The sequence below is a fragment of the Puma concolor genome, chromosome F2 (assembly GCF_028749965.1).
Source record: "Puma concolor isolate L17-30 chromosome F2, mPumCon1.1.hap2, whole genome shotgun sequence".
Taxonomy (NCBI): domain Eukaryota; kingdom Metazoa; phylum Chordata; class Mammalia; order Carnivora; family Felidae; genus Puma; species Puma concolor.
Genome location: NC_141684.1, coordinates 49,660,906 through 49,682,568, shown reverse-complemented (window position 1 = coordinate 49,682,568; position 21,663 = coordinate 49,660,906). Strand labels below are relative to the sequence as shown.

At 39.7% G+C, this 21,663-nt stretch overlaps 2 protein-coding genes and 1 pseudogene across 9 annotated transcripts in view; 1 reads left to right on the top strand and 2 right to left on the bottom strand.

The window, feature by feature from the left end:
• RMDN1 (regulator of microtubule dynamics 1) overlaps positions 1-13,464 on the bottom strand; it is a 61,199-nt gene extending 47,735 nt beyond the window's left edge. For 3 of the 6 annotated variants that reach the window (XR_015246914.1, XM_086695791.1, XM_086695792.1), the window contains exon 1: positions 13,201-13,464. Coding sequence is in view for 4 of the 6 variants with exons in the window: in XM_086695791.1 (XP_086551917.1) it covers positions 13,201-13,329 (129 nt within the window). In the remaining 2 variants the exon portion in view is untranslated. Of the gene's footprint in view, positions 1-6,207; positions 6,405-13,200 lie in introns of those variants that run through there. The other 3 variants (XM_086695790.1, XM_086695793.1, XM_025922589.2) reach the window with 2 other exon arrangements.
• LOC147572008 (homeobox protein TGIF1 pseudogene) lies at positions 2,839-6,195 on the bottom strand (annotated as a pseudogene).
• Positions 13,465-20,852: 7,388 nt separating the features above from the next.
• Positions 20,853-21,663, top strand: part of CPNE3 (copine 3) — a 47,981-nt gene continuing 47,170 nt past the window's right edge. For 2 of the 3 annotated variants that reach the window (XM_086695616.1, XM_025923039.2), the window contains exon 1: positions 20,853-20,991. The gene's annotated coding sequence lies outside the window, so the exon portion shown is untranslated. Of the gene's footprint in view, positions 20,992-21,401; positions 21,538-21,663 lie in introns of those variants that run through there. The other variant, XM_086695613.1, reaches the window with a different exon arrangement.

Here is a 21,663-nt window from a genome sequence, read left to right as displayed (position 1 = left end):
CCAAAACACATCCCCAGTTATTCTGTTAAAGATTGGCTTATCTTTATAGCTATGGACTGAGTTACAGGCTTCTACTTAAAAACACATCTTGGGGCCAACCACAGAGACTAAGGAGGCTGGTTGGTAGGCAGCATTTTCACACTCTCTCTCTGTCCCATCCCACACTGTCAATGTCTTGAAGAAAACAGCTTGTGTAGGCATCTGGCTCACAGGGTTTTGCAGCTGCAACACAGAGGAAACGGAAATATAGCCCACCAGGCCCCCCACCCACTCTAACAGCCTGGTTCTGAGGGTCAGCAAGGCTTGTGCTCAGGGGTTCAATGGAATGGTAGCAAACAAAGAAACAGTTATTAACTAGCTATCACCCCAGAGCTCAATACAAAGGGAGCAGACAGAAAGCCCAACTCCCAGTCTTCCCCCTGAAAAAGGGATACTGGCATACTTTAAAAGCTACTGCCCTAGGGTCTGGCTTCCAATCAGTTTGACTCTAGGTACTGACTGAGATCCTCCCTCTTAGGACACTGACAGGTCTTGGCACAACGTCAACTACTAGGAGCCACTAAGAATAAAGCTGCCTGGATAATCACAAAGGTTTGAGGGACAGCTAAGAACTAGGGCAGGATTAAATAAAGCTACAATGGCTTCTCCTACAGAAGCCATTCCTTCAAGAATGGAAGAGATAGCTGTTTTAGCTAATGCATAAAAATCTCAGAGTCAAGGGGGAAAAAACAGAAGAATTATGCTACAAACAAAAAACAAAGTAAAACCTCAGAAAAAGACCTTAATGAAACAGAAGTGAATTACCTGATAAAGAGTCCAAAATAATGGCCATAAAGGTGCTTACCAAGCTAATAAGAATGAAAAAAGTGATAATTTTGAAAATACAGGAAAGTACCAAAGAGAAGTCACAGAGCTGAAGACAATAACTACACTGAAAAGTAACTAAGAGGGGCGCCTGGGTGGCTTGGTCGGTTAAGCGTCTGACTTCAGCTCAGGTCATGATCTCATGGCCCGTGAGTTCGAGCCCCGTGTCGGGCTCTGTGCTGACCGCTCAGAGCCTGCAGCCTGTTTCAGATTAAGTGTCTCCCTCTCTCTCTGACCCTCCCCTGTTCATGCTCTGTCTCTCTCTGTCTCAAAAATAAATAAACGTTAAAAAAAAAAAATTAAAAAAAAAAGTAACTAAGAGATTCAACAGCAGACTAGATGGAATGGAAGAAAGTATGCATGAACTCTAAGACAAGGCAGTGGAACTCATCTAATCAGTGCAGCAAAAAGGAATGAAAAAAGAGTGAAGACAGCTTAAGGGACCTACAAGGCAATATCAAGCAGACCGACATTCATATTATAGGTGTCCCAGAAGGAGAAGAGTAAGAGAAAGGGGCAGAAAACTTATTTCAAGAAAGAAAAGGCTAAAAATTTCACTAACCTGGGGAAGAAAACAGATATCCAGATAAAGAAAGCAGAGTTACAAATAAGATGAGCCCAAAGACACCCACACCAAGACATATTACTACTAAAGAATCTTAAAAGTGGCAAAAGAAAAGCAACTTGTTATATACAAAGGAAACCCTTCACACAAGAATGAACATATATTTCAGAAGAAACTGCAAATCTGAAGAAAGTGGCACATATCCAAAGTGGTAGAAGAAAAAAAAATTGCCAATCAAGAATAGTCTACCAAACAAAGTTGTCCTTTGGAATTGAAGGAAAAATAAAGAGTTTTTCAGATAAGCAAAACCAAAGTAAGTTCATCACCACAAGACCAGCTTTACAAGTAATCTTAAGGAGTGTTCTTTAAAGAATCTGAAACAAAAGTGCTTATTGGTAACAGGAAAACATGAGAATGCAATGAGCTCTTTTAATTTTTTTTAATCTGTATTTTTGAGAGAGAGAGAGACAGACAGACAGACAGAGTGCAAGCAGGGGAGGGGCACAGAGAAAGGGAGGCACAGATTCCAAAGCAGGCTCCAGGCTCTGAGCTGTCAGTACAGAGCCCGATGCAAGGCTCGAACGCACAAACCATGAGATCATGACCTGAGCCTCAGACGCTCAACCGACTGAGCCACCCAGGCATCCTAAGAATTAACTCTTGAACAACACAGTTTGAACAAAAAGGTTTTAATTTTATGGGTCCACCTATACCCAGATTTTTTATAGTATGGTACTGTAAATGTATTTTCTCTTCTTTATAATTTTCTGGATAATATTCTCTTTTATCCAGCTTACTTTATTATAAAGGTGTAAGAATATTATAAAAATTATAAGAACATATAATATTTAAAATGTGTTAATTCCTTATGTTATTAAGGCTTCCTAGTAAGCTGGTAGTAATTAAGTTTTTGTACAGTCAAAAGTTATACACAGATTTCATCTGCATGGGGGGGAGGGTTTGCTGCCCCTAACCCCTGTGTTGTTCAAAAATCAACTGTATAAATCTCATAAGTAAAGGCAAATATAGTAAAATACAGAATAATCAAATGTTGCAAAGGTGCTAGGTTAATCACTTACAAAGCTAGTAAGATTAAAGTATGAAAGTAAAAATAATTGTAAATTCAATAATCTGTTGAGGAATACACAAAATGAAAAGAAATAAATCATGACATCATGACACTGAAAACACAAAATGTGGAGGAAGTGTAAAAATATAAAACTTTAGAATACATTCTACGGGTACCTGGCTGGCTCAATCAGAGGAGCATGTGACTTTTGATATCAGGGTCATGAGTTTGGGCCCCATGTTGGGTTTAGAGACTACTTAAATAAAGAAATAAACTTTAAAAAGGCTTTTAGAAAACATTTTGACTAAGTGGCTCTCGACTTCAAATAGACTGTTGTAACTTTTCTTTTTTTTTTTAGGAAAATACTTCATTTTGTCATGGAAAAAGGCATCAATCAAGATTCATGCTTGACAAAAAAACTGAAAATTTATTAATTAGTATGTGCGCATCCGGTTCCACATGAAAATGAGAAGATACTATAGTTTCTCTAAGTATTGCAGTCTGGGAAAAAAATAAAAAGGGAAGGGAGAAGAGAGAGAAAAATAAAATCACGTGATTTGGATAACCATCTTACATTATGAATAACCTACCAAGAAATATTTTTTTAAAAATCCTTGTTTCTACAGTAGCTTTGAGTTTAGAGTTCTTGGATTAATTGTATTTCATTGAAGACAGCTCAGTAACAAAAAGCTTCATTTCAGCAATCCCATGTCAAATATTAGTTAAAAAAATATATGAAATAGGGACACTTGGGTGCTTCAGTTGGTTAAGTGTCTGACTCTTGATTTCGGTTCAGGTCATGATCTCATGGTTCCTGAGACTGAGCCCTGCATCAGGCTCTGTGCTGACAGTGCAGATCCTGCTTGGGAGTCTTTCTTTCTCTCTGTTCTTCCCTCACTTGCAGGCATGCACGAGTGCTCTCTCTCTCTAAAAATAAACTAGAATACACATATACATATATATGTTTGTGCGTGCATATGTGTGTGTGTTGTAAAATAATGCGATTTATTTTTTCCCATCAACCCGGAAATCATAACATTTGTGAAAACTGTTTCGTCTGAAAAAGGGTTAAGCTGTAAATTTTGCCTGAAGCACCATATTTGCAGCCCAATTGAATGCAACATCCACTAGAAGCTGAAATCCACTAAAATCCTAGTTGAGGTTCAGTGCAGTAGGGGAGGAGTGTTGAAAAGACCACTCTGTATATTTGTACTTTGTCTGGATTTACATGTGTCCTTTCAGCAAATGAGGGAGGTTGTCTGTAAAGCTGCTTGCTGTATTTTCCTGTATAACTGTGTTTTGTTCCATAGCAACTGGCTGGCAGAGACAGAAAGGTATGTTTTTCAATGCAGTCACAATCATATGACAAATCATTGATGGACGGGCCAATATTGATCCTGGGGATGACGGCTTGGGGACAGTGGCCTCCCTGGGGATGGGTTTGGTCCAGCTGTACAGGAATGGAATGAGCTCTCTGCTAGAGATGGTATAAAGTTTTTGACGCACATTGCTGACTCCACAGAGCTCACTTCAGAAATCCTGGCCCCACGGCAGGAAACTGTGAACTGATTTGGATCTTTTCCATCTTTTCTCAGCATATCAGTGAAGTGTCTGCAGCAAGTGATGATAAATCAGTTACAAACATGTAGTGTAGATAGGCATGTTTGTTGGAACAGTAATGCTTTTTCTTGCTCTGAAGGATAGGCATTGTATCAGTGCTCATACAGCCAATCACAGAGAATCTGAACAGATTCCTTGAGCAGGTTGCCCTTCTGCCTTCTCTTGCTGCACCAGCAGAGGAAAGGTCCAGGAGGACATACATGTTGTCATGATCCTCCATCTCACTGTTCGACGCTGAAACAACACCTTTCTTGCTTTTCATTCTGGAATTCCCTCCTCCCTCCCCTCAGTTCCAGCATAGGGCAATGTGAGGGTCTCCAAGGGCCAGGAGTGGGGACAGAGTGGGGATGTGACTGTTGTCCTTTCTGGCCAACTCTCCTGTAACTTATAACTTGTAAGATGAGCTCCAGCCATTATTGTTAATCAAGGTGCTCAGTTCCCAGGCACCTGCTCCTTGAATTGAACTGAAGTGACACTTGGACTTCCTCCTGCTACAATGTTCTGGCAGCCAGCCAGGGGCTCTCCCCTGCCCAACTCACCATCCTCCCCACTCCTCTCCTTTGTTCCCGCTCCTGCTTGGTGTATCTCAGCACTGTCAGAATAAGACAGCTATTATAACTCTTAAAATGTTTTGTGTAAGGCTCATGGTAACTGCAAAGCAAAAACCAATAAACACACACAAAAGAAAGTATTCTAAGCATACCACTACAAAAAAATCATCAATCACAAAGGCTGAGAGCAAGAGAAGAAAGCAACAAAGGAGTAACAAAACAGCCAGAAAACTATAAACAAAATAGCAATAGTAAATTCATACTTAACAATAATTATTTTAAATGTTAATAGACCAAATTCTCCAATCAAAAGACAGTAGATGAATGAATTAAAAACAAAACAAAACAAAACAAAACAAGGGGCATCTGGGTGGCTCAATGGGTTAAGCATCTGACTTCGGCTCAGGTTATGATCTCTCAGTTCGTGAGTTCAAGTCCTGCATCGGGCTCTGTGCTGACAGCTCAAAGCCTGGAGTCTGCTTTGGATTCTGTGTCTCCCTCTCTCTCTGCCCCTCCCCCACTCACACTGTCTCTGTCTTGCTCCCTCAAAAACAAATGTTAAAAAATAAAAATTAAAAAAAAACAACAATCAGACTCTACTATATGCTGCTGCCTACAAGAGACATACTTTGGCTTTAAGGACACAAACTGAAAGTGAAGGGTGCAAAAAGATATCTGATGCAAATGTGAACTACAGAAAGGTATACTTACATGAAATAAAGTAGACATTAAGACAAAGATTATAATGAGACAAAGTCATTACATAATGATAAAGGGCTCAATCCAACAAGATATAATACTTGTGAATATTTATGCACCTAAGTATATAAAACAAGTATTAACAGACCTATATGGTAATAGTAGGGGACTTCAAGCTTCACTTTCATAAGTGGCTAGATCACAAAGACAGAAAAGCAATTAAAAAATATAAGCCTTAAGCAACATATTAGACCAGAGGTACTTAACATATACAGAACATTCCATCTCAAAGCAAGAGAATACATATTCTTCTCAATGGAACATTATTGGGGACAGATCATATATTAGCCAGATCATATATTAGCCAGATCATAAGATCATATATTAAGTCTTAATAAACTTAAGAAAACTGAAATCATATCAGGTGGTTTTCCAAACATAATGGTATAAAACTAGAAATAAATTACAAGAAGAAAACTGGAAAATTCATATATATGTGGAGATTAAACATCATGCTACTGAACAACCAATAGGTCAAAGAAGACATCAAAAGAAAAATTTAAAAATACTTTGAAGCAAGTGCAAGTGGAGATACAACATATCAAAACTTAGGGGATGCAGCAAAAGCAGGTCTAAGAGAAAAGCTCAGAGCAATCTATTCCTACATTTAAATAAGCAAAAATAAACCTCCTAATATAAAACCTAATTTTACATCTCAAGGATCAAAACAAAAACAAAAAAACAAAAAACAAAAACACCCTGAAAGCTAGTAAAAGAAATAACAAAGATCAGAGGAGAAATAAATGAAATAGAGACTAATAAGATAACAGGAGACTCACTGAAGTAAGTAGCTGGCATTTTGTAAAGATAAAACAGGGTCACTTGGGTGGCTCAGTCGGTTGTCTTCAGCGGAAGTCATGATCTCACGGTTCGTGAATTCAAGCCCCACATTGGGCTCTGTGCTGACAGCTCAGAGCCTGGAGCCTGCTTCGGATTCTGTCTCCCACTCTCTCTGCCCCTCCCCCACTGTGTTCTGTGTGTGTGTGTGTGTGTGTGTGTGTGTGTGTGTGTATGTGTGTGTGTGTGTGTCTCAAAAATAAACATTAAAAAAAAATTTTTTTTAATCAGAAATGAAAGAGAACAAACTGACACCTTATAAATACAAAGGACTTTAAGAGAATATTAAGAAAAATCATATACCCACAAACTAGACAACCCAGAAGAAGTGAATATAATCTCCCCAAATTCAATAAACAGAAAATCTGAACAGACCAATTATCAGCAAATTGAATCACTAATCAAAAAATGCCAAACAAACAAAAGCCCAAGACCAGATGGCTTCATAGGTGAATTCTACTCAACATTTAGAAAGAGTTAATATCTATTCTTCTCAAACTTTTCCAAAAACTACAAAAGAAAAACTTCCAAATTCATTCTGTGAGGCCAGCATTATTACCCAGATACCAAAACCAGACACAACAAAAGAAAAACCTAGGCTAATATCTCTGGTGAACACAGATGCAAATATCCTCAACAAAACATTAGCAATCTGAATCCAAAAATACATGAAAAAAACAACAACAACAAAAAACAAAAACCCTCACCACAATCAAGTGAAATTTATTCCCAAGATGCAAGGGTGGTTCAATATCTGCAAATCATCCAATCTGATACATCTGCAAATCATCCAATCTGATACATCACATCAGTAAGGAAAGGATGAAAACTGTGGGGAATAAGCTTAGAAATTCCCTGGGCTTGCACCAATGGGTTAGCAAGGCATAAACAATTATAAAGCCATAGGGTGCTCTCACCCAAGTTTGGGTAAACAAGGTAAGACCCCTAGAATAAACAAGGGAGGGGCAAAGGCCCCAGAATAAAGTAGGGAGGGGCCAGGGCCCCCAGAATAGAGAGGGCGGCAAAGGTCCCCAATACAAAGGTATATGAGGCAAGCAAGATTAGGCATTCATAGCAAAAATGCCCCCCAATTTAGTACTATAGTAGAAAGATGCTTTCACAGGAGGAAAGGACCAAGTTTGGTAAACAGGTAAATAGGGCTACAGACCCCAGTGCTGTGGGTATTGATGCCCAGAGCAGAGCTGATTAGCAAAAGAAAAGGTGCCTTGTTAACCCTGAGGTTATTTGCCCTGTTTTATCCCCTAGGCTAGCTAAGATAAACAGACATGGCGCCTCCTGTCTGCTGTTAACAACCATCTGCCCATCTCCTCGGTGCCAGGATTTTGTTTTATATTGACCCAAACCCCAAACACCATATATATTCAAAATCCCTTTCCCTTCATGCCCCTGAGTTAATGTTCACAGATTGTCTCTTTGTGCACACCCATTATGTTTGTTAGCCCTCTGATCTTAATAAATACGGAACAAGGACCCTTACTCGAGGCTCTTGTCTTTTCCCGGACATTAGCCATCTCTCGCTTTTCATCCTGTGTCCCACTCTCTCATTGACCAAGAGAGAACTTTAGACTTAGAGTCTACAACAGAAAACCAAATGATCATTTCAATGGATGCAGAAAAAACATTTCACAATATACAATATCTATTCATGGATAAAGCAGGTTTAGTGGGAACATGCCTTAATATAATAAAGTCCATATATGAAAAACTCACAGCTAACATCATTACTCAATGGGGAAAAACTGAGAGCTTTTCTACTAAGGTCAGAAACAAGACAAGGATGTCCACTCTTACCACTTTTATTCAACATAGTACTGGAAGTCCTAGCCACAGCAGCAATCAGACAAGAGAAAGGAATAAAGGACATCCAGGCTGGTAAGGAAGAAGTGAAACTTTCACCATTTGCAGAGGACATGATACTATATGCAGAAAACCCTAAAGTTGCCAACAAAAAGCTACCAGACTGATAAATGGATTCAGTTATTACAGTATTGCAGTATACAAAACTGCAGTATACAAAATCAATGTACAGAAATCCACTGTATTTCTATACACTAATAATGAACCAGCAGAAAGAGAAATTAAGAAAACAACCCCATTTACAATTGCACCAAAAAGAAGAAAATACCTAGAAATAAATTTAACCAAGGAGGTAAAAGACCTGTACTCTGAAAACTAGAAAACACTGATGAAAGAAACTGAAGACAACACGAACAAATGGAAAGATATTCCATGCTCATGGGATTAGAAAAACAGACATTGTTAAAATGTCCATACTACCCCAAGAAAGCTACAGATTTAATGCAATCCCTAACAAAAATGTCAACAGGATTTTTCCCAAAACTGGAACAAACAATCCTAAACTTTGTATGGAACCATAAAAGACCTAGGAGAGACAAAGCAATCTTGAAAAAGAAAATCAAAACTGGAGGTATCACAATTCCAGATTTCAAGTTATATTACAAAGCTGTAGTAATCAAGACAGTAGAGTAATTGCAGATAAACAGATCAATGGAACAGAATAGAGAGACCAGATGTAAATCCACAATTATATGATCAATTCATCTTTGACAAAGGAGGCAAGAATATGCAATGGGAAAAAGACAGTCTCTTCAACAATGGCGTTGTGAAAACTGGACAACAGGCAAAAGAATGAAACTAGACCACTTTTTTACACCATACACAAAAATAAACTCAAAATGAATGGATCAAGGTCCTAAATGTGAGACCTGAAACCATAAAACTCCTAGAAGAGAACACAGGCAGTAATTTCTCTAACAACAGCTATAACAATATTTTTCTTTTTTTTTAAATACTGTATTTATTTATTTTTAAGCAAACTCCATGCCCAATGTGGGGATTGAACTCACGATCCTGAGATCAAGAGTTGAAGGTCTACAAAGTGAGCCAGGCAGAGACCCCCACATCATTTTTCTTAATGTCTCCTGAGGCAAGGGAAACAAGCAAAAATAAGCTATTGGGACTGCAGTAAAATAAAAAACTTCTGCACAGGAAAGGAAACCAACAAAACTAGACAAGCTACTGAGTGGAAGAAGATATTACAAATGACATATCTGATAAAAAGGGTTAGTATCCAAAATATATAAAGAACTGTCTACAACTCAACACCCAAACAACAAATAATCCAATTTAGAAACGGGCAGAAGCCATGAAAAGACATTTCTCCAAAGAAGACATACAGAACCCAACAGACACATGAAAGGAAAATCAACATCACTCAGCATCAGGGAAATCAAAATCAAAATCACAATAAGGTATCACCTCATGCTTGTCAGAATGGCTAAAATAAAAAACGCAAGAAACAACAATGTTGGCAAATGTGTGGAGAAAAAGGGACTCTCATGCACTGTTGGTGGGTATGCAGTGGTGCAGCCACTGTGAAAAACAGTATGGAGTTTCCTCAAAAATTTTAAGCAGGCTTCACGCCCAGCACAGAGCCCAATATGGGGCTTGAACTCACAACCTGAGATCAAGACCTGAGCTGAGATCAGGAGTTGTACGCTTAACCAACTGAACCACCCAGGAGCTGTGGTTCCTCAAAAAAAATTTTTTAAATAGAATTATCCTATGATCCCACAATTGCACTACTGGGTATTTACCTAAAGAATATGAAAGCACTAATTCAAAAGGATAAATGTACATCTATGCTTACTGCAGCATTATTTACAAGAGCCAAACTAAGGAAGCAGCCTAAGTGCCCATTGCTAGATGAATGGATAAAGATGTGGTGTAGATGCAACGGAATATTATTCAGGCATAAAAAAAAATGAAATCTTGCAATTTACAACATGGATGGATCTAGAGACTATAATGGTAAGCAAAATAAGTCAAAGAACACAAATACCTATGATTTCACACATATGTGGAATTTAAGCAACAGTACAAATGAAACAAAGAGAGAGGAGAGAAAACAAAACAAAACAAAACAGACACTTAACTATAGAGAACAAACAGATAGTTACCAGAGGGGAGGTAGGTGGAGGGATGGGTCAAACAGGTGAAGGGGATTAAGAGTACACTTAATCTCTATGAGGACTGAATAATTTATGGAATTGCTGAATCACTATACTGTACACTTGAAATGAATATAACATTGTATGTTAAGTATTAAATTAAAAAAAAAAAATCCATTGAGGGGCACCTAGGTAGCTCAGTTGGTTAAGCGTCCAACTCTTGATTTTGCTCAGGCCATGATCTTGTGATCTAAATCTCATGATCTAACAGCACAGAGCCTGCTTGGGATTCTCTCTCTCCCTCTCTTTCTGCCCTACCCCTGCATGCGTGCATGTATGATGTGTGCTCTCTCACTCTTTCTCCAAATAAATAAATATATTTTAAAAATTCATTGAAAAGATAATACATCATAATTAAGTGGGTTTTAATCTAGGGATGCAAGATGATTCAACATCTGCAAATCAATCAGGGTGACACAACAAAATGAAGGCCCCAAATCCCATGATTAATTAAACAGATACACAAAAAGCATCTGACAAAAATTCAACATTTATTCACAATAAAATTCTTAATAATGTGGGTACAGAGGGAACATATCTCAACATAATAAAGGCAATAAATGACAAGTCCACAGATAATATCATAATCAATGGTGAAAAGACAAGTTTTTTTCTCTAAAATGAGAATCAAGATAAGAATGCCCATTCTCACCACTTTTATTCAACACAGTACTATAAACCCTAGCTAGAGCAATGGGGGGTGGGGGGAGGTGGGGGGGGGGAGAAAAGAAAAGAAAAAGGAAAGAAGTAAATTTGCAATAACATGGTATTAGATACAGAAAACTCCAAAGACCTCATCAAAAAAAACTGTTGGAAATAATAAACAAATTCAGTAAAATAATTTACTTTCTTCAGAAAAAGAAATTAAGAAAACAATCCTATTTATAGTTATATCAAAAAGAATAAAATACCTAGGAATAAATTTAACCAAGGAAGTAAAAGCCTGTACACTAAAAACTATAAGACACTGATGAAGACACAAATAAATGGAAAGATATTCTGTGCTGATGGGTTGGAGTATTGTAAAACTATACATACTACCTGAAGCAATCTGCAGATTCAATGGCATTTTCAAATTCCAATCGCAATTTTCACAGAAACAGAACAATCAATTCTAAAATCTGTATGGAACCACAAAAGACCCCAAATAGCCAGAGCAACCTTGAGAAAGCAGAACAAAGCAGGAGGCATTGTGCTTCCTGATTTAAAAATATATTACAAAGCTACAGTAATCAAAGCAGTATAGTATTCACACATTTATAGACACATAGATAAATGGAACAAAATAGTTCAGAAATAAACCTATGCATATGCAGGCCAACAGATTTAAAATATAGGAGTCAAGAATATACAACGAGGAACAACAGTTTCTTGAATAAGTGGTGTTCAGAAAACTGGACAACCACAAGAAAAAGAATAAAACTGGCCCACCCTATTATAGCATACACAAAAATTAACTCAAATGCACTAAAAACTTGAACATCAGATCTAAAACCATACACTTCTAGAAGAAAACATGGGGGGGGGGGGGGTAAGCTCCTTGACACTGGACTTGGCAATGACTTTTTAGACTTGACACCAAAAGAAAGGCAACAAAAGCAAAAACAAACAAGTGAGACTTCAATTAAAAACTTTGTGCACAGGAAACTATCAGCAAAATGTAAAGTCAACCTAATAAAAAAAATCCCACATCATATATCTGATAAAGGGTTAACATCCAAAATATATACAGTCTCACAATTCAACAGCCAAAACAATTTTAAAAACTGGGCAGAGTACCAGAAGAGACATTTTTTCAAAGACATACAGAGAGCCAACAGGTACATGAAAAGGTACTCGTTTGGGAAATGCAAATCAAAACCACAATCAGATACCACCTCACACCTGTTAGAATGGTACTGTCAAAGAAGACCAGAAATAACAAGTGTCGGTAAGGATGTGGAGAAAAGGGAACACTTGTGTGCACTGTTGATGGGAATGTAAATTGGCGCAGCCGCTATAGAAAACAGCATGGAGGTTAATCAAAAAATTGAAAATAGAGGGGCACCTGGCTGGCTCAGTCGGTTAAGCATCTGGCTCTTGGTTTCAGCTGGGTCATGATCTCACGGTTTCTGAGATTGAGCCCCACATTGGGCTCTGCACTGAAAGTGCAGAGCCTGTTTGGGGTTCTCTCTCTGTCCTTCCCCTGCTCCTGCTCTCACTGTCTCAAATAAATATATAAACTTTTTACAAAAGATGTATTTTAGAATTCAAAATAATTAAACACCTAGTTCAAATAATACGTATCGTATGCACTATTGCCCTTCCAGTCCCCTGTCAGAGACAAACGAATAGTCTTAACCAATAGAAAAGCCAAAACTGGGACGACAATCCAACAGCCTTCCTGAACATTATGCAGATAAAACAAAGGACTCAAATAAAAAACTTTAAACCTTAAATAGTACAAAATCTCTTCTTCTGAGTCATAGTAATTTTTTAAAATCACACCACAAACTTTTCAAAGTCTGGGAAACTTTAGCGCCTCAGGAGCTGTACTGAATCTCCAAAAGTAAATATTTTCACAGCGGTCAAGTTTTTTTCCCCCTAAAGTTCTCTGCTTTCATACAGGAAACTCGGGTAGAAGACAGAGTCTCGGGAGAAGGGGAAAGGAGGTCTCATACCTCCTCCCACCCCCGTACTGAGAGAGAAAAGTAGGCTTGCGAAAAAGAGAGGACCGGTCTGTCGGTCCTGGAGTCATCTGGAGAGCTCCGGGAACACCTGGCCCTGAGTTCCTACCGCAGTTCACTACAATTCCCCAAGGTGGTGCGGGGCCGCCCGTCTGAAGAAGGGGCTCCTGCAGCCCAGCAAGTAGTGAGGGGAGCGGGAGTCAGGGCAGTGGGGTACCTCAGAGCCGCGGAGTCGCCAAGTACAGCACCGTCCCCAGCTGCCAGCAACACCCGTTAACAGCCAAGGTTTCCGGACAGTACCGTGTGCCAAAGGGAGAAAGCGCCAGAGTCGCGCGGCCAGCGCCATGACCTACAACTCTCTGGCCTGACCCCTCACCCTTTTGGGTCACTACGGAGCGCGTCAGAGCTAAAAGAGACCAAGTCCTTCCCGGGAAAACCGTGTCTTGCGGCTTCCTGGCCGGCGCCTCTTCCACCACACGACTTCCGGCCGGCAGTTTCTAGGGGGAGGGAAATACTCGGTTGGGTGGGACTTAGTGGCCCTTACGCGCCTGCGCTCGAGTGGACTTGGGGGCGGGCGATTGTTCCCTTCTGGGTACAGTCTCCTTTCTGTCCTTTCCCTGAGGGTGCGGGGTGGGGGGAAGGGTCTGTCAACGCTTCAGCACAGGATTAATCACCAGAACAAAACTGAAAGTTCTCAGACCCGAGAATTTAAGTAAGCAAGAAGGAAATATTTATTTATAATTCTCTGCAGCCTTCAAAGATAGGGAGAATCCTAGTAATCGTGGTATTTCCTTTTTGGAAATAAATGATTGGGAGAATTAATCTGTACCACATAAAGAAGGGAAAGGAAGAGATTGAGAGATTGGAGGGGGAGTTCTGGGGGGAAAGAGAGAAGCCATAAAAGACAAAGAATGAGAAGCCCAAGCTGGTCTTAGTAGAAAAGACAAGGTAGAAGAGGCCTCCTGACAAAAAGGTGATGCCCTTGTTTGATGTGGGATGTGTGGTACAAAACCCCTGGGTTCCCCTCAAAATATTTGGTAAGATGGATACCTCTCACCAGAATGGAATACTTTTGGAAGCAATGAAGAGGTTTTGAATTCTAGTTTGGGAATGATGTGGGTGAAAACACAAGCTGCAAATGGATTACATGCACATTTTTGATGGGCAATAAGGGAAGATAGTCACAGTTTTGTTTTTTGTTGTTTTTTTTTAAATTAGGTTGCAAACAGGGCTCCTGGGTAGCTCAGTCATTTGAGCATCCTACTCTTGATTTCTGCTCTGCTCATGATCTCACAGTTGGGGAGATCAACCCCCGCTCCCCGCGCCCCCACCGTGGGGCCCTCCGAGGGCTGACAGCACAGAAGCTGTTTGGGATTTTTCTCTCTTGCTCTCTCTGCCTCTCTCTCAAAATAAATAAACTTAAAAAAAAACAAAAATAAATAAAATTAGGTTGAATTGATATAGTACCTATACAGTATTACACAGTGAAATAACACATACTTAGTTAACTTGGTCTTCCCAACTACCTTGTGAAATAATGGGTATGCCAAATTAACAAGTGAACTGTAGCTCAAAGAGATTTATTAACCAAAGATACATAGCTAGTAGGTATTGTTGGAAGACTAGAATCCACGTTTTTAAACTCCAAGCCCAATCCTCCATATATATGATTTCTGCCTCCACCACTTCCCATTAAATCAGTCACATTTCTTTAGGATTGCATCAGTAATATTTTTATTTTCTTTGTTTTTAAAGTATATTTTAAAAAATATAGACAGCCTCTTCTTAACTTTTTTTGAATGCGAGTCTTTTTTTTTACAGAGGGAAACATGTTTACATATTTCTACTGGTAGCTACCTCAGTATTCCTGGATAATATATTCATATAACTGGATGCCATGATAATCCTGAAATTGAGTTTCTGGTATCTTAGCCAGAGTGAAGTTTTGTTTAAAGATTTTATTTTAGGGGTGTCTGGGTTGCTCAGTTGGTTGAGCATCTGACTTCTGCTCAGGTCATGATCTCACAGTTCGTGAGTTCTAGCCCTGCATCAGGATCTCTGCTGTCAGCGCTGAGCCTGCTTGGGATCCTCTGTCCTCCTCTCTCTCTCTGCCCCTCCCCCACTCGCACTCTCTCTCTCAAAAAAAAAAAAAAACATTAAAAAAAAAAGATTTTATTTTTTTTTTTAATTTTTTTTTCAACGTTTTTTATTTATTTTTGGGACAGAGAGAGACAGAGCATGAACGGGGGAGGGGCAGAGAGAGAGGGAGACACAGAATCGGAAGCAGGCTCCAGGCTCTGAGCCATCAGCCCAGAGCCCGATGCGGGGCTCGAACTCACGGACCGCGAGATCGTGACCTGGCTGAAGTCGGACGCTTAACCGACTGCGCCACCCAGGCGCCCCAAAAAGATTTTATTTTAAAATAATCTCTACACCCAATGTGGGGCTCAGACTTACAACCCTGAGTGTCATATACTCTACTGACTGAGCTAGCCAGGCACCCCAGCCAGAGTGAAATTTTATTTTATTTTAGTTTAGTTTAGTTTAGTTTAGTTTAGTTCAGTTTTAATGTTTATTCAATTCTGAGAGAGACACAGAGACAGAGATGAGTGGGGAGAGTCAGAGAGAGAGGGGAAGACACAGAATCCCAAGCAGGCTTCAGGCCCCAAGCTGTCAGCACAGAGCCTGACACAGGGCTCAAACCCATGAACTATGAGATCATGACCTGAGCCAAAGTCTGACGCTTAACCTACTGAGCCACCCAGGTGCTCCCAGCGTGAAATTTTAATTATTTTTTTGAAAAAATTTAGATCCTTAGAAATGTTGCAGGAACTCCCATTTCTTTTTTCACTTAGATTCAGCCATTGTTAATATTTTTTCACATTTGCTTTATCTTTCTTTACATATATTATTATATTCCTATTATTATTTTCTGTTGTTAAATCTTTTGAGAGTAGATTGCAGATAATCATGACTCTTCATGCTTAGAAACAAAGACATTCTCTTATTTAGTCCCAGTACAATTATCAAATTGAGGAAATTGAAATTGACGGAGTACTATTATTTAATATATAAATTTTGCTTATTGCCTCAATGCTGTCTTTGATAGCAACCATTTTTTCCCCAAATCAGGAAATGTTTATGTGTTGCATTTAACTATTATGTTTCTTTAGTTTCCTTAAATCTGTAATATTTCTCTCTTGGCTCCAGGCACACTATCTTTTCTTTCTTACAGTGAGCCTCAGATCTCCCTACATGATATTCTCTCTGTCAGGATTCCTTCCCATTCCACTACTTTGGTACCCTCCCCCTTGCTCCAACCCCACTCCATTTTTTTTTACCTAGTTGATTTTTATTCATCTTTCTTGTTTAAAAAAGATTTTATTTTTAAGTAATCTCTACACTCAACATGGAGCTCAAACTCACAACTCTGAGATCAAAAGTCACAAGTCTACCATCTGAGCCAGCCAGGCAACCCTCTATTCATCTTTCAGCACTCAGCCCAAATGTACCTTCCTTAGAAAAACTTTTCTTGATTCCCCCTACTATACTTTCATTCCCTTCATGGCTCTAAGCTCGTTTTATAATTTCACATGTATATTTGTGATTATTTGTTAATCTGGAGTATATTTTGGAGGTAGAGTTGATAAGAATTGGTAATGTGTACCTTCACTATACTGTAAACTCAGTGACATCTCTGATTTTTACCTATTTCAGGACCTGGCACAGTTTCTTCACTCAGTCAATAAGTATGTGTTGCATATCTGTAATATACCTTGTACTCTTCTAGATGTCAATGAACAGTTCCTAGTGGAGTATATATTTTAGTTAGGGAAATACAGTAAGCAAAATAAGTAAAAGATGTACTAGATGATGATAAATGCTAATGAGGAAGATAAAGCATGAAGGGGTATAGGGCATATTTCTGTGTAGACATTGCAGTTTTATGCAGGGTGGTGGCCACAGAAGACCTCACTGAAGAGACGTTTGAATAAAGATCCAAGGAAGAAGGAGTAATCCATGAAGATATCTGGGGGGCACAGCATTTCATGTAGAGAAAAAGGAAAGTGCAAAGGCCTGAACTAGGAAGGCAGGTAACATTTTCCATGAACACTAAGTTCACTATGGTTAGAATAGAGTGAGCAAGGAGGAGTATATTAAGAGATAAGGTCAGAAAGGAGATGGAGACCAAGTATCATAATCTAATTTACATTTTAATTAGATCCTTCTGTTTTGAAAATAGACTAAGGGAGCAAGTAGGGAAAGAGTTACTAGGGTATTACAATAATCTGGAAAGAAATAGTGGTGGCTTGGATTAGACTAGAGATATGAGTGGTTAGAATCTGGATATATTTTGAAGGTAGAATTAGTTGACAGGAGTAGCTGACAGACCAGACCAGATATCAATGGGGTATAAGAGGAGAGAGTCAAAGATGACTTCAAGTGTTTTGGCCCAAACAACTGGAAGAATGTTTTGCCATTATGCAAGATAGAGAAGACTGTGGAAAGACAGCTTAGAGGAGGAATATCAGTAAGTTTTATTTGTACATTAAGATCGGAAAAGCTTATTAGATCTGTGTTGGCCAACCTCCAGTGTGGTCCTCGATGATCCTTACCTCCTAGATTTATCCCTTTGTGGAATCCCCTCCCACATTAAATCCAGGCTGGTGTGTCTGACCAATAGAATACTGCAAAAGTGATGGTGTGCGACTCCTGAGGCTAAGTCATGAAAGTCATTGAGTTTCTGCATTGATTTCTTGGATTGTTTGCCCTGGGAGAAGCCAGCAGCCATGCCATTAGGGTACTCAGGCAGCCCTCTTAGGCGGCCCACATGGAGAGGAACTAAGGTCCCCCATCAACAAAGAGCATCATTGCTCATGTGAGTAAGCCACCTTGGAAGTGGATCCTCCAGCCCTGTAAGATGACTGCAGCCCTGCCTAATACCTGACTGCAGCATCATGAGAGGTAATGGACTAGAACTGCTCAGCTAAGTCACTCCTCACTTCCTGAACCACAAACTATGACAGATAATAAATGACTATTTAGTTTTAAGCCACTGAATTAGGTATAACTGTTAGTTATAGAGCAGTAGATAACTAATATGACATCCAAATGTAGAGTAGGGAATTGGAATATGGAATTTCAGGGTTTGGAAGTTTGGTATCCTTCAGAATATAGATGGATTTCAAAGCTGTAATACTAGATGAGGTGACTAAGGATGCAAGTAAAGATAGAAAAAAGGAAAGTTCAAGAACTTAGCCCTAGGGCACTCCAGGGTAAAAACTAGAATATGAGGATTAAAAAGCAAAAGAAATAAGGAGAACAGCCAGTGATGTAGAAGAACATGTAGGAGAGTATTTTATAAATATCTCATTCATTTAACATCCTTTAAATAGTATCTATCTGGTGTTGAGTCCCATACTTATTTGTTCTTTGTTTCTAGAATCTTGTTATTGCTGATACATAAATACACATTCAATACAGTAAGAGCAAAAGTAGAAAAGAATTCAGACTATAGTTGGGGAGAATGAATAAACACATCAAATAGCTATAGCACTATGTATTTAAATGAGAGATTGCATATTGAGTACTGAAAGTACAAAACTATTTCCTTGTCTCTACCCTTTCCTTGTTTTAATGGAGCCAAAAGTAAGGAAGGCTAGGTATACACAGTATGTATTTTTGAAATTTTGAAACTTGCAATTAAATTAGTGGTGTCTGAGGACCTTCACTTAAGTGTAAAATCAGAATCAAAAATAAAACAAAAAGTTGTTTTTACAATTTCAACAAAAACAAGATTAAGTACTTCTCTTTCTTCTCCCCACTGTCCAACCACAAAGGCCTTGTTACTGTCCCTGTAATTTGCTGTCTCTTTGTCTCTGCCCATCGTTTACCTGATTTCAGACCTTTGCACGATTGGTTCTTTCTTATTTTTCAGGTCTCAATTAAATATCACTACCTTAGAGAGACTTTCCCTGAGCCCCAGTCTAAAGCAACTCCCATTATGGGCACCTAGCTGGCTCTGTCAGTAGAGCATGTGACTCTTGATCTCAGTGCTGTGAATTTGATTCCTATGTTGGGTGTAGATATTACTTAAAAATAAAGTCTTGGGGGAAAAAAGCTCCAATTATCTCCCTACCACATAAACCTGTATTACTTTCCTCATGCTACTTATGGCTATCTGAAATTATCTCTCATTTGTTTTTAGTAACTTATTTGTTATCCCTCCAGGATAGAAGCTTCTGTCTGTCACTATTTTATCACAAGTCTAGAACAATGCTTGGCACATAGTAGGCATTCAGACGGTATTCAATAAATAAATGAATGAATCTTTACTTGCACTGATATAATTATTTTAGAAGTGTTCTGTTTGCATTTTTGGATTAAAAGTAGTTTTTGTTTTTGTTTTTACTTAGGAAAGTCTATATTTCTTCATTTGTATCATTTTCCATGTCCTCCACAATTTAAAAAAATTGAAACTTTTGCCAATTTTCTATTTTTTAAAAATCAATTTATACTTAAGATACTAAATCTTCCTTTGGCTGTCAGACTTGTCGTATTTTTTCAGATGTATTTGCCTATTGATTTTGTCCCTGTTTTCCTTGTGCAGAAGTTCTAAATTTCAAGTAGTCACATGTAGCAATATTTTCCATTGTAGTTTGTTTACCTGCAGAAAGCATCAAGTAGTGGTCAAGCAGGACATTTTGAAGTTAGTTTACTCAGAATCTGTGATTTTAGGCAAGTGAGCCAATTACTAAGCTACCAAATTTCAAGTTACTCAATCACATTTTTCTCATTTGTGAAATGGGGTTAATGGTACTAAACACATCACAGAATTGTGAGAATTAAATGAAATTTGGATGTAAAATGACTCAGGGTAGTGTGCACATTTAGCTCTCTAAATAAGAACGGTTAGGAGCTTCCATTTCACTAGTTTCATGCTGATTTTCCTGGTCAGATAGTGGTATGAATTTTGTCAAATAGTTTAATTCTTTTATACCTCTGAAATTGACTTTGGTGCACCAAGCAACTCATTTTAATGCCTCAGGTTGGGTTTTTTTGGTGAATAAGTTACTTACACTGATAAACAATATGTTTACACCTAGACATACAAATACATTCACTAAGTGTATGTTATACCAACCTCTAAACAATGTCCTATAATATATAACAGTTTAGGTCAATAGCATAATGATTTGAAAAATACATGGAGTCTTTGATCTCAAGAGCATCTCTGTGACCTTTCAAGGAAGTCAGCCTCTACTCAAAGGCCCAAGAAGCTTGAATGTCAAACAGTAGGTACCATTTAGCCTCCTTTGCACCTTAGGTTTAGTTTCAGCTTTGTCAAGGCCTTGCCACATAGACATATGTGTATTATGTACCTGCTTTTCCTTTTTTTCCCAAAGGAATCAAGATGGCTAATTTAATTCATCCTCCAGGCAGGAGATCCTTGTAGAAACACCCAGGAATCAGATTAGAGCCCAGGTGGGAGCAAGAAGAAAAAGAAGAAACAGTGCAGAAAATGTGTCAGAATTTATCACATGGATCCTCCAGAGTGTCTCTTCACTTGCTCTCACTGGCATAAAACCTTCTCATGAAGTTCTGAACCATCTTACTGCATAGTGACACCACTGAGTAGCAAGACAGTGGAAAAAATAAGAGCATAGGATACTTACACTTTCTGTAGAATACACTTTCTGATAATCTTAGTTTTCTAATTAAATTAGTTACAATAAAATTTTCAAGATTCTCTAATGAATTATAAATGGAAAGAAAAAGAGCCTTTAAGCATCAGCCTACCCACTGGGTGCAGATCTGGTCTGCAAATAGTGGGCGGTAGGTGGCCGTGGTGGGCGGGGCCGCGTCTTAGCTCCACCCCAACCCGCTCCGCCCCGCCCCTCGGCCCAGTGGGCCCCAGGTTCCTGTGAATCCCCGCGCCCCGGCTGCCCTGTGGACTCTGGCTGCCTGGTCTCCACCCCTACCTGATTTCCACTACTGAGAGCGGGATGTGAGTGCGGGCCTCTCTCCGCTTCGGGGCCGGTGTAGCGGGGCCCCAGCAATTCACAGATCCCCTGGGGGAGGAAGAGAGCCTGGGCGTGGAGAAACGGGGCCCGCAGGCTCCGCGCGGCAGGGCCCGCACGGCCCTAGCGCTGGAAGTGCACCCTGGGCTCAGCGCGGCCGGGGATGGGCCGCGGCGCTCAGGGAACTCTTGCGCCTTAGCATGCAAAGTCCGCGGCCTGGGGAGGCCCGGCGCTGGCCAGCGCCTACCGGAGAACCCGGTGTTCGGGGTTCAGCCCTGGGCCGCGAGGAGCCTCCTGGGCCTGGCGGTCGCGCACCTGGGTAGGCGGTGCCCAGGATCTCCAACCTCACGCAGCGGGGAGTGTCGGGCCTTCGGCCCAGGGGAGGGTGACACGCTTAGAAAAATCCGCAGCGCCCAGTGGGGGAGAGGGACCGGGTCACGGTTCCGCGCTCTGAATCGAATGCCCAGAGGAAAAGGGCACACTTCAGAGCCGCTGAGGATTCAAGGAGAAGCTGCTAGGTCGGGTGGGAAAAGGTAACTTGATTTCCGAGTAAAGCAGGAGGTTGTATGAAGGGGTACCTAATAGCTCCTGTTCCGTCTCTGGCTGCTCCGTTCTTGTCTTGTGTTTTGGGCTCACTATAACCGGGGGCGTGGAGGAAG